We start from the raw sequence: 13,278 nt of genomic DNA on the forward strand, positions 1-13,278 counted from the left end.
CAAGGTTGTGAGTGTAAGAAGACTTTTTTTTAATTAAGGGAAAAAAAAGTGTGTGTGAATGGGGGTGGGGACAGAGTTGGAGGTCCGGAAAAGAGGCTCTAGGTCTGAGAATGGCAGTCTCTTGAGGGTCTGCGAAGAGAGCAAAGTGGAGCCCTGGGAGATGGGTGAGAAGCTGTACATCTGAGACAAGAGGAACGGCTGAAATTTGAATGGCAAAGTTAGTAATTGGGAGGCTTGTCTCAAAAGAACATACTGGGGTATCTTTTTGACCTTGAGAAGCTCAGCCCCCCAACAGCTAGGTCCTAGGCTAGTTCCAAGAGAAATGGGAAAATGACGGCCTTTAAACTCTCCTCGGAGGGCCACTGTCATCTCTGAGCCTCAGGCTCCCATTGGTAAAGTGCCAGCCAGTCCAGATCAGACAATAACAGGTCTGTCTTTTGAGTGGAGATTTATAAAATTACATGATAATAAGCCGCAGTCATTGTCAAGGGCTGATAAATGTAAGCAGGTCTAGAAATTAACATTTCTATAGTTAACAGTACTTATCCACTTTAGTGGGCACCTAGCACTTACCGTGTACTTTATGTACATACGTTTAATTAATCTTTCTTCAAATCCTCAGGGTAAATATTTTAAAACCTACCTGAACCTCAGGGAAGTAACCTGCTCAAGGTTACAGGGCTAACAAGTGACCTTTATGCGGGGGCTTTAAATAATAAACGGTACTAACCCATTCAGGGACAAAAACAAAGCAATCCTGTTCTAAAACACTTTCTCAACCCTTCAAAAAAAATTCCATTTAGCAACTGCATGTTACTTGAAAGATGGTGAGTCAGTTTAAAGGAACGTGCCAACATTTCTCCTCCAAGCGGGATGACGACATCCTTGAGAATGTGTTTTATTTCTGCACTGTGCATCACTCCCAGCCGACTGAAGCTCTCTCACACCACCGGGACGTGGGCTTATAAGGTGCCCCAAGCCCGATCCCGATGGGGACAGAGAGGCTGGAAGCCAGCTGGCGTGGAGGGGGGAACATATGAAATCCCCTGGGCTGAGCTACGACTCTCCCTCCTTGTGGGAGGCGGGAGTCAGACAGTGAATGCTCAGGGCCTGGGGCTGCAGGCCTAGGTGGGACTCAGCCCCTTGCCACTGACTGACTGCCGGGCTGCCTGAGCCTAAGTCTCATGCCTGTGACGGGGCACTTATGCCCACCTTGGGGAGCCATTACAAGCACTCAGAGGTAATAAATGTTAGCCATTGTTGCTATCAGACCTTATGCAAACGCCAACAGTACAGTGTCCCCACTGCCTTGACTGATTCCAACTAGGAAAAGCTTCCAGTGACACAGGTCAATTCCTGCTCATCCTTCAGACTTTGGCCTGTCTGTCTGTCTCTTCCTTGGCGAAGCATCTCTGACCACCTGAAAAAGGAAGGCCATCTGCTCATCCATGCAGGGCCTGGGCCACTGTTCCTCTGTGACCCGGGGCCTAAGAACAGAACTACAGGTCCCTGTTGGTTGTTCCCCACCCACCCTGAGCGTGGAGGCTCCATCAGGTCAGGGACGGGGCCAGTTTACCACTGGAGTCCCCAACTCTACCCACTGCCTGGCATAGGAAGTTCTCAACAAATGCTTCCTGAATAAATGAAACAAAACTGAATTTACAGAGCTCTTTGCCTAGAGAATCTTTGTTCTGGCTAAAATATTTTAGAACATTTGTGGCAAAGCTGTCTGTTTTCAGACACTGACAGGTTCTCACTCTCATACTGGTCAACTGGAAAAAACCAGAGAAACCTTTTCTCTTAGACGCCTTTCAGCTGATGCCATAAAGGAATGTACTTGGGGACGCCACAAAGCCTTATACACAGAAACTCTGTCTCTGCTACTCTGGATGTTCTTGTTTCGAACATCTCATTATAATCTGTTTGGTAGAAGGAAACCTAAGCAATGCCACGTGAAAAATGACAACTTTCAGTAACAGCCTTTCCAGAAGCCTGGACAGGAAGAGCAAAGGGGTGGGTGAGCCAGGACTATACACTGCTGCTGACATATGACCCCGATCATGTCCCAGCCTGCCCTGCTGACCTCAAAGAGCTACTGGGAAAATTGAATGGGATAATGTGTGTCACCACACTCCAAAATCTGGAAAGTGACATAAAGTCTCAGACAACAGCCACCCAGGGTTACACCTTTAAGTCTCACTGGCCAAAACACAGAATGGAGGACCTACAAAACCTTTGGGAATGAAGAGAACCTGGAAGCCACCAGGGGGAATTCTGATGTCATCTGGTCAAGCCTGTGTCTAAATGAATGCAAGAAAGTCCCCAGCAGACACAGTGGCCCTATGTGGGTCCTGGAGGTGGGCAACTACCTACCCAGCGGTCCTCAGGCATCACAATTCAGTCTGGTGTGATTTGGAATGCTAAGCAGTGCTCAGCCTCCCCTCCACAACTTGTTCTCTTTGGGGGGGCCCTTATTCTACTCTCCACAGCTTCTGAGGGATGTCGATCCAAGGAGGCAACTCTCAGGAATCTGACAGTGTGGTTGAGTGGGGAAGAACTCTTTTGACTGAGGGTAAGTACTCCACCTGTAATTTTGGGTTGAAGGGTGCAGAGAGGAGGACACAATTTTCTCAAGCCAGGAGATCGGTCTGGAAAGTGTACCTCTAGACCCCTATAGTTAATAATAAACAGCAGCTGAGATCTGTGCGCTTTGCATGTATTAACTAAATTAATCCTTCCTATAATCTCATGATATGTGACACCATTATTATACCTGTTTATGCATGAGTTCACAAGGTACAGAGCAACTGAATAAATTGCTCAAGTTCACAGACTAGTAAGTGGTGAACTGGGATTTAAACCTAGCTGGACCCCAGTGCAATATAACTACATTCTATGGCCTCCCGTAACAGCAGGGGTCCACTCTACCACTGCTCACAGCCCTCCTGACCCACAGACCCTCGTTCGTTTTATGCCTTACACTCTGCCTTACTCCTCATCCACTAGGACTTCTTTCCTCAATTAGGGTTTGTCCCTCGGACCCCAATTCCAGGCCCTCTATGTCTTCCCTTCCCACCTTAACTATGATTCATAACTTTCTATTATGTTGTTTCTGACCTTCCTGGGTAGTAAATTCACAGACCACATCATGGATATTACATACATAGTTTCATTTCCTACTCATCTGAATACTGCTTTTTTAATAAGAATCCCAGGAGTTTTTAGAACATGGAAAGGTAGCAGTTGACAAGCTAGGAATTTTGTTAAAAGTTAATGCAAAAACAATTCCCTCTGCATTTTGTCTCCTGCACAGCAAGCCCTGTAATATAAAGACTCACTGAAGATTTAACGCAATGCTCAGGAAAGGCTGATTGCTTCTGGCAGCTTTTCTAGCTCTGGGGATGAGTACTCCAAAGGCATGTGCTGTAGAAGCCATTTGTACCAGAGAAAATTAAAAAGCCATGGGCTAGAGCAGCACACCAAAGCCAGAGATGCCGGAAGATACTCATTCGTATGGATTAAGCTTAGGAACACGCTCTTACGTGGTCACACCTGGGAGGGAGGCTGTCTAAGCCTCTGGCTAGGACTGTGGGACCTGCACTCATTCATACCTTCACTCCATCCAGAACGGCCTTGATGACCCCCTTCACAGACGTCACCATCTCTTTATCTTCTGAGTTCACACCTTCTAGCATCACTTGGTCAGACCAGCGGATGAGGTTGGCGAGGCTTTGGTATACCCGGCTGTAGCAGGAGGAAAGGGCTGAGCTGGAGGGAAGAGAAGATTTTTGAAAAGAATGTTAAAAATCTAAAGCCTGATCATCACTTTAAGGTATCCATCTGGCATAAAACCAGTTTCACGGTGACTAGGTTGTGTTTCTCAATCTTTCCATACCTCCTCTTGATAAACTTCTTCCCTGAACCTATCTCCTTGTATGGAGTTTTATATTCTAGTCTGTTATAAATTTTTTTTTTCCATTTCCCATATATAAAAATCCCATCACGATGGTTTACATGCTTTTTCAAATCTCACATCCTCCACCAGGTTCCGATAACATCTCTTGAGCAGTGCTCCACCTTCCCCTCCTCCTGGTGCTAATCACTGGACTAGGTCAGAGCACCACAGACTTCTTGTTCTGAATCAGACTGAAATTCATGTTAGATGTGCCCCAAGGAGCGAGCAGGTTTGTGGAATTTTAGCAGGCAGATCCTTTGAAGAACAGCCTTTAAATGTGATCTGTGATTTACTAGAACTCCTCCTAGCATGGGCTCAGCATCATCGCCCTGATGAAGTGTTTCCAGAACGTCAATCCGAGGCAAGGAGACCAGTGGGGCGGGGGCAGGGCCGGGGCGACCCCAGCCTCTCTGTGATGCAGACACACAGAAACAGAAGCCCCGGTGCTTTCGGACACCTTGACGACTATACAGTACAGGCCAAAATGAGGTCTTCCATCTATTTTTAAATAACTGAAGGTTATTTTTCCCTAGGAATTATGGAAAGGATTATTTTTCCATTTTAAATATGTATTATAACAGAGGAAGAACAAACATCATAAGAAAAAGAACAAGGCAGACATTTAGGAGCCAAAGATGTAATTTTGAGTAGAAATACATAATATTTTAAGATACGGTTAAAACAGGTTCTAAAAAGGAGCCATTTAAGACAGAAACCTGACACGAACAACACCCTAGTGAGAAGCTCTCCAGAGCCAGGTGAGGAGGGGAACCTGCCCCGAGGCCTGGGCTTCTGTTCCCACAGGCAGGGGCCAGGAGGAATGGAGCCCCATCAGAAAGAAGGGAAACTTAGAGAAGGCGCTGCGAGGGAGCCGGGGGTTGGCTGCCTCGGAGGCCCCTCCTAAGGAAAAGCACTCGGTGTGGGGCCCACCCTGAGGAGAGCGTGAGAGGGCAGAGCAGAAGCTGCCGTCTTCCTGGGGGCTGGGTCCCGGGGGACATCCCCCCCGCAGGGGGACACACTCCAAGGGACTCCGCCTCCTCCTGCAAGGCCAGGGAGGCCTCCCCATGCAGACTGCTGCCTCCTGCCAGGGGGGACCCCTCAGAGCATCACACTGTTGGACCACTGCCCATAAAGGGGGCGAGGGATACGCCTCCATGTCATGCTTTCTTTCTGCACCAGATGGTAACCTTTCCCTGAAAGCACCTAAGGAATCTGGCATTTGTGTCCTCCCTGCACATTACTGGCTGGGAAGCAGAACACGCCTCCCTGTGAAGGGCCTGGGATCTTAGGATAAGGGGGAAGGTCCTGGAGGAGGAAACACTGGCCAGCAGACTGTCGCTGGTCTGTTTTTGGAAACTTCAAAGCCAAGCTTGGGCCCTGCTCTCAAGTGTCTCCAGACGCCCCACGGCCGAGCACAGCGTGGGGAGAACACCTCCCCAGCCCACAGACTGTACTGAGAGGAGAGGACGGAAGGAGCCAGAAGAAACATGTGCAGAAGGGATCTCAGGGAGATGGACAGAAATGTCAGCAATTGGCTTTGCAAGCATTTCAGGAGGAAAAATCCTTTAAATGGTATTAGCCAAAAGACTACCAGAAAACCAGCAAGCAAGAAACCCCATGTGGTTCCTTCTGGCCACACCCAGACATTTCTCTTATTCCTTCTAGGAAACTGTTTCAGACATTAAATAATTTCTGCCAACTATAAAATAACTACAGAATCTCCCCATAGACAAAAAATGCCTCCAACCCATCATCACACTGTTTCCATTCTTGCAGGGTTTGCACGTCATCCCCCAGGTGTGGCTGCTGGCTAGCACGCAGGAAGTAGCAATCCTGGTGGCAACACCCTGCCCCCAATGGTTACAGGATTTAGCTAAGGGGACTGTCTGAACTCCCAAAGAGGGTTAGCATCTGGGCAGCAGGGTGACGTGATCGGCCGGACGCTGTCACGCCCCTCCCTTCTAGGGATGCTCTGTGCCCCCTGGCCTCAGCTCCCCTGTCTTCCTCCTCCTCCTGCCCCCACTGCCAATCCAGTTCCTGCCCTTCCTTCGGGCCCAGCTCCAGCATCTCCTCCAGGAAGCTTAACTGGACCACCACAACTCTCTTTAATTCTCCCTCCTTCTAATTCCAACAGAGCTTCCATCAGGTACCATAAAATAATGCTTTGTCGTAGATGGGGGAGTTGGTTTTTTCCAACTAGATTGGTCCCATGTGAGGGACCATCGCATGAAAAGAGGTATATGGGAGCATTTTGTGAAAAGCCAAGGACACAGCTGACTCCAGCAAACCGTCGGGCATATTCCCTCAAAGGAGGACAGCGCTGGGCCCTTCGGCAGGCTGGGCACCGGGGTAACTACCTGAGGGACACAGTGCTTGGTCCCCAGGCTCTCCAGACCGGCACACAAAGGACTCCATGCAGCAATGGACAGGGCACCAGATGCACTCCTCTGCTCAGAGGCTTTTCCTATGACAGCAGTGTGGCGTGGAGACGTGAGGCAAAGGCAGGGCAAAGCCATACCAGCATTTTATCCTCCACCACCAACTGGCTTCAAGGAGCTTCCAGCCAAAAGACCACCACCTACACGGGTCAGCTGAAATCCAGAGCAGAAAAGCCCCAGGGCAGAGAGCCTCTCAGAATAAGGACACTGTTTGCTTCACCTCCCAGAAGAAAACTGTGCAGTTCAGTGCCAAGTCCTGAGAGCAGGCCGCAGAGGCCTACCGTAGGTCTACATGAACATCAGACCATCTCGCGGAACTAAAACAGAAGGATTTATCCTGGACAGGTCCCAGGGAAGAAAAACAAAGCCAGCAGCATCTCCTAGTTTCTCAAGAAAAAGCTCCTGCTAGGCTTTCACTTAAGATTACATTTAATACTGCTTGTCTTTCTGTACGTAATGATAAATACAGGGGCAAGCTGCTTGCTGACCTTTAAGAGGAAAATGCACTCTAGCAATAAGAGCATTACCCAACAAAAGCCTACTGAGATGAGAGCGGACTCCCCGTCCCCCAGCCTGGCTTCCACCAAGTCCAGGCACCATCTGTGACACGGGGATGTGTCTCGGGTCTGTGCTCTAGGTGGGTTCTTCTCAACCCCTTCTGGCCTAATCAGCTAAGCAGCTTGGGTCTCTAATAGGCTGGATACTGACAGGGCTCAGCATGTAATAAACTATGGTCAGCACAGGGTACTAGGAGAAATCAGTATGATTATTTCCGAAGAGCTGACGCAGAGGAACCACCACGGACGTCACTGTGGCCGCACCTGCACAACGGGAGAGCTTCCTTGGTGTTGGGGCCTCTTAAAGAACAACAGTCTCAGCCTTGGAAGGGCATCAGGTGAGAGATGGGGGTGGGGATGAGCTCCTGTCCCTCCTGACGCCTCGCCATTTCTGGAGACCTTGGGTTTGAAGTGCCCCCAAACCACGGTGCCTCCAGGCCTGCTCTGCTTTGACACTGAGGACTTGAGAGCAACACACCTGTGCTGAATCCGAGGGTCACTCTGCACCAGGGGTAAGATGGCCTCCAGCACCTTGCTGGCGGACCCTGGAAGCATCTCCAGTACCTTCTTGTCAATAGCCATTTTGTCCACAATGGTCTTAAAGTAGCGCAAGGCACTGACCACTTCCTTCTCCTTCTCTTCCAGCCAGCTCAGGTTCTGAAAGGAAATGTTAAGCATAAGGAGGGAGGAGAGAGATTAAAGGAGTCATCTTGCAAAAATAAAACAAAATTTCTTGTGAACTAGTTCGAGATTGATACAGACGGAAAAGGTTCTTGCTGCAGAAACCAAGCCAAATTATTTTTCTAAGGATTGTATTCAGTATTCAGAGGCAGACGTGGAGGCAGAAGAAGAGGCCGGCCCAAGAAAGGTCTGCAGACATTCCTGAATTCCCTTCCTGGAACGAGAATCCGCTTCTCCTCCTGTACCAGAGACATTGCCACTAATCTCGTTAGGTGTAGAGTCAACTAATTTGCTATGGCTTTAGGAAGCTTAGAGAACCAACAGTTAAGTCCCATGGTACCTATCTATCCAGTAAATCAAACCGAGAGACCCCAGGCCTTTCAACGCTCCAAGGGACTGCATGAGGCTGTTCAGACGCATTAATATGCAAAATCCATTTTCCCAGGATGTCTGGCTAGATTCCCACATCAACCCAAAGATGTAGCTCCTCTCAATGAATCCATGTGGTGCTCCCCAAGGACCTGCAGACCCCAGGGTTAGAAGGGGCAGGATGCTCCAGGGTGAAAAGCTGAAGAGGCTGGAGCAGAAGGCAACGGTTCAATCACTGCTATCATGCTAACAGCATCCACAGCCCTTCTGCTCCTGAGGAAAGCCCGGCGTGCAGGAAAATAAACAGAGTCCTTCACTTACCAGCATCCCAGCCCCCACGCCCCGGCCTTTTCTCCTTGCCTGTGGGTTACCTTGACTGCGCGGTCAGAGGGTATACACACCCCTGTGGCTCCTTTCCCTAGCCACCCCCTGTGACTGGGCCTAAAGGCAGTGACCAGGGCCCCAGCTGGCTGGGAGGAGAAGGGAGATCAGGGATAATCTATAAAATGGCTAAATCCAAAAATGGACAACCTACTCAAGCTGAATGGATTACATGTCCAGCAAGAGGGATGCAGGTGAGGAACACTACCACCTGCGGGCTCTCTGAGGTCCACAGGATATATAAAACAGAAAACCAAGTCTAGAAAAAGTTGGCCTAAACAATAATCTATAAACATGTAAGTAAGTGATATATAATAAGAAGTGATTAGGCTTCTTAACACTAGCTCTTTTCTTCTAAAATGATGGGGAATGTCATCTTAAATAAAAAATTCAATAGTGGGGGCATTTATTTCAAAGGAATATCAAAGAAGAATATGTAAATAGGATCAAGAAGGGGACAACTCCTCAGTCAGACAACTTCAAAAGCCCGATGTGCTCTGCAGACACTGACATGAGATCCTCCAGCCGGGGGCACTTCTCCCCATTCCCATCACTGCAGCCCAGAAAGCCTCACTTTATTTCTCTCTTTTCCCCTCCTGATATTGTTTATTTATTGTCTGTTGCCAAGAGGCCAGGCACCTGCTCCTCCGCCTCACAGACAGGAGCTCTCTGCTCCACCATCATCCACCGGGGGCCAGGAGGACCCTCAGAATGAAGGAATCACGATGCCTGCAGACAACAAATGTGACTGAAATCACGGGTGGCCAGGCGGCTGGAGGACCACGACCTGCTGTCCTAGCACATGAGAATGTGTCTGGAGCCAATGACAATGAAATGTGGGGAGGCAGCAGGAAGTGTTTTGAGAACATATGTCATCGAGTTTCCTAGGAAGAATGGACTGACCTGGAGGTGGGAGTCGTTGAAAGGGGTGAGTCACTTCAGAGCAGAAGGAGAATTCTCCTGTCACCTGCAGAGATCAAGTGAACCACCGAGAAGCCAGGCTGCCCTGGGCTCCTAGTAAAGGGGCTGACGACTCAGGAAGTCAGAGTGCAGCCCTCAGCTCCCCAGCACACTCCACTCCCAGAACTAATGGCCTCTGAGCATCTGCATCTCCCTAGCCCTTCAGCTGTTCAATTCTGGCTTCTTGCAAGATGCAGCCAGCAGTCAGGAGAGCTCGTGGTGAGAAACCCAGACTGAGCACTGCTAGGCCTCAGCCTTGCCAGAGCTGCTGAGCCACACACCTCAGAGGCAGACGCATCCGCCTGCAGGCCCCCTCCTGCTGCTGTCAGTCCAAACCTGGACCCTACATGAGGGCAGCAGTGAGGCCCAGGGGTGTAGGTCTGCAGCTGCCGCCAGGCTTGGGGCCCAGTGGGCTTTGAGCTTCTCGTGCACAAAATGGGGAGAGTAACACCTGCCCTAGTGATCGAAAGGCTATCGTGGGGAAGTGACTGAGAATGTCCAGAGGGGTTGTTCAGAAAATTTAAGGGAAAAATAGATCTTGGCTAAGAAAACTTGGGCCAGAGCCCAAACGCTCTGCAAATCAGGAATAATAAAAGCTTGTGCACATTGTTATGGTGAGGACTAACTGAGACGGTGTGTGAAATCAGCCAGGACAAGGCCAAGGTGCCCTCAGTGAGCCGTAGGCAGACCCGAGTCTGTGCTTCTACAGCCTGAGCTGCTCTCTCCCATGTCCTTAAACAGGGAAAGTCATACATATAAACTGGAAGAGAGAAAGAATGCATACAGAGAGTCTCTCAGTGGTAATAATTAATAATGATAGCAAATGACAGACGAATCGTAAGATCACTCTGACGGAGTCTAAGTCAACGTGTGTTGGCAGATGCGCCAACGCTTCCAGCTCTGTGGACTTCTACTGAACGACAGGTTTGTGCTAGCTTTGTCTCATGCAGGTGACTTGGGGCACAGCACAGTAAGTTAACCCTTCTTAAAGGATGATGGCCAAAAACCAGGGCAACATTCTTCCTGGGTGAAGGTTCCACCTACAGCTCCCGAGAACAGGGTTTCTCAGCCACAGCCCCGCTGACATGTGGAGGCAGAAAAGGCTCTTTGTTGGGGGGACTGTCTTGTGCATGAGGTTGCAGGATGGTTACCAGCATCCTTGGCCTCTACCCACCAGATCCAGTGGCACCCACTTCACCTTCTCAGTTTGACAACAGAAAATGTCTTCAGACGTTGCCAAGTGTCCCTGGGAGTTTGCGGGAGCCCCTACTAAGTGAAGGACACCTGAGCATCCAATTTTCCCCCATGACCTCTTTTGGGATAATGAAGAAAGGGGAGAAACTTCCAAGTACAGAGCAGTTGGAAGTTTCTTATCACAGGTGACCAGGAGAACAGTTGTCAGTATCTCTCCAGGCAGCCTGGCCTAGAGTTAGAGGACAACTGATGGCCGCCTTGGACTTGGCATGAACGCAGCCGCTGGAGGCTTCTGAACAGATGGTAATAAGAATAACACTTCAGACAAATCTTTGACTTCATCTGGAACTTGATCAATCCGGCAAACACTGAATACCTCACTTTTGCCCTTTAGCCTCTGTTAGTTAACAGAGGGGGCAGGAAGAAGGATCACTCAACAAAAGACTTTTGGATTTAAAACCTTTGTTTTCTCCACTTTTGACTAGAATGTTAAGATATTCTGCTGGTCAACATCAAAACAAAAATAGGTGCACAAGAATTCAAGAATTATGTGTTTACAGAACAGGGCAGTGTCTGCCGGTAGCCCTAGACTGACAGCTGGGACAGTGGCTCTACGAACTACACTGGATAATCATGCGAGGATTAGGATCTACTTGCCTACAAGGCTGGTTTTTATTTTGCATTGCTAAGTTTAATTTTGTTTTATGTTTAGTTATATGTGTGGGTTAAAATTTAGATAAATGAGACACTGAAAAATAAACCCTGGCTTTCACAAAGAGGAAATGTAGCATCATGAGTGTTTCAAGAGGGCTGCCTTCACATCTCAGGGTCACCACCCTTCCTGTGTGACTTTGGCCAAAGCTTAACATCTCTGAAAGCTTCAGTTTCCTTTTCTGCAAAGTAGGTTTCTATCCCTCAAGGTGGTTACAAGCATTAAGTAAGAGGATGCAAAGCACTTAGTGTGGGGCTAAGAGAAGGCTCAGTAAGTGTTCGTGGTACAAGAGGTGTCCCTGGCCCTGAGCTCTGAGTCTTGCCTTATGTCTAACAGAGCAACTTACACTTGAGACCCGCTTCCCTTCCTCAACTATTCAGATCATCTGAGCAACTCAAGGAAAGAACAGTGGTCTTGAGGATAAGGCTCACCCACTTCGCGCAGAACCCTCTGGGCCCAAGCAGCACACCCACACCAACCCCACACAGGGCCCCAGAGCTTTGGCCATGGCACACGGAGCTCTCTCCAGGGACCCTGGGGCCTTGGATAAATTCTTGCTTTTACCCAAGGTCCCGTGGGCTGTTTCCTGAACAATTTGGCCCACAACTGCCACCCAACTGAACACAGTGATATTGCAATAGATTTCTTTTTCCATCCCCAAAATCAGGGGCCAGGATTCTGCAGGAGAAGGCAAGGCAAACCCAATTGTTCTCAATAGCACACTGACCTTCTGCCTTTGAGACCTGGAAGCCACAGCACTGGTGGACATAAATTCTACTGCCTGCTGCTCCAGATCCAAGGGGATAGGGTAGCCCTCTGGTAGAAATCTGTCTGTTGCCTCCTGGAAGAGAGGAAACCTGGATTCCTACAGAGCTTGAAATGGCCGTTTTAGACTGAAGGGAGGGATTGATGAAGATTAACAGCTGTTTCAACATATCTGGCTTGACTGGTTCTATTGAGGTTACTAGTGCCTGAGGACATCTTTGGCTGGGTTTCAAGGATTTTGCACGTCTCCGAGGATGGGCCCTAAAGCCTAATGCTGGATGTTCTGGACATCACAAACTTCCTGTGTGTACACGTACGTGTGTGCACATGCCAGGGCAACACAGGGCTCTCTGGGGCAGGGAGGCAGCATCTTGGGGTGTGAACACGATGCACTGAGCATTTGTAAATGCCCAGAGGATGACATATTTGGAAAAGGAGAACCATTCTAGTTAATTGAGCTTGATTCTGATTAACATGATAAACACTCACCATCTTAGCACAAGGACGCTGACGGCCCTGCCTGGAACCATGGAATGCTACGGAATAGATGTTCTGTACTGAAAGCTCAATCCCCAGGGAATGAATTTAAAAACAGCACAAACATATTGCTCGAAGCAGGCAAAGGCCAGGAAAAACACCTAGAGAGAGTCAGCTTACTTTGTTCACAGGCTTCTCTGGAATCTTCACAGACACTTCAGCTGGCTTTCCCTTCTTTGACGGGGTCCTCTTGATTTTAGGTGAGTGGAATTTGTCCATCAGCTTCATGGTGAAGGAAGAGAGATGAGAACGCTGAGAGTCTGAAAAGAAAGAGGGCCCTGACTGTTAGAGGCAGAACGGGAAGGAGATGTGGTTCGCCGGCCTTTGGTGGAAATGAGCATGGTCCCAAAACAAACCTTTCCCCCGGCTGTTCAGAATTACAAAAGAAAAGGAATATGGATCCACTACAACACTGCAAAAGTTGAAATATGCAAGCAGCAATTTAGGTTGTTAGGAGTTGTGGAAGTCAAAGTAGTCAAAATGTGTACGAAAAAATAACTTGCAAATATTTCCCAGTGTTCCTACAGAGGTGGTACGATGCGCTAACCGAAGTCCGAGGGAACTGGCCGGGAGGGAGAACACCAGAGTAGAGTCACGGGAGTGTGGGAAGTATGAACGGGAATGGAAGGCCCTTTCGAATTAATCTTATTATCGTTATTATTATTTTTTTGGTGTAGGGAACTGCAACACGCACCATGGGCAAGGTCTCAGGGTGGGTGGTGGAGACTG

General features: G+C 48.8%; 1 protein-coding gene across 6 annotated transcripts in view; it reads right to left on the bottom strand.

Moving 5' to 3' along the window:
* Window positions 1-13,278, bottom strand: part of RAPGEF1 (Rap guanine nucleotide exchange factor 1) — a 130,974-nt gene that overhangs the window by 52,521 nt on the left and 65,175 nt on the right. For 4 of the 6 annotated variants that reach the window (XM_036913518.2, XM_036913502.2, XM_036913515.2 and 1 more), the window contains exons 2-5: window positions 12,670-12,809; window positions 11,975-12,088; window positions 7,429-7,607; window positions 3,612-3,768 (exon numbers count right to left, since the gene is read on the bottom strand). In XM_036913518.2, the coding sequence (XP_036769413.2) occupies window positions 3,612-3,768; window positions 7,429-7,607; window positions 11,975-12,088; window positions 12,670-12,809 (590 nt within the window). The remainder of the gene's footprint in view (window positions 1-3,611; window positions 3,769-7,428; window positions 7,608-11,974; window positions 12,089-12,669; window positions 12,810-13,278) is intronic. The other 2 variants (XM_036913520.2, XM_036913510.2) reach the window with 1 other exon arrangement.

The sequence above is a fragment of the Manis pentadactyla genome, chromosome 3 (assembly GCF_030020395.1).
Source record: "Manis pentadactyla isolate mManPen7 chromosome 3, mManPen7.hap1, whole genome shotgun sequence".
Lineage (NCBI taxonomy): Eukaryota > Metazoa > Chordata > Mammalia > Pholidota > Manidae > Manis > Manis pentadactyla.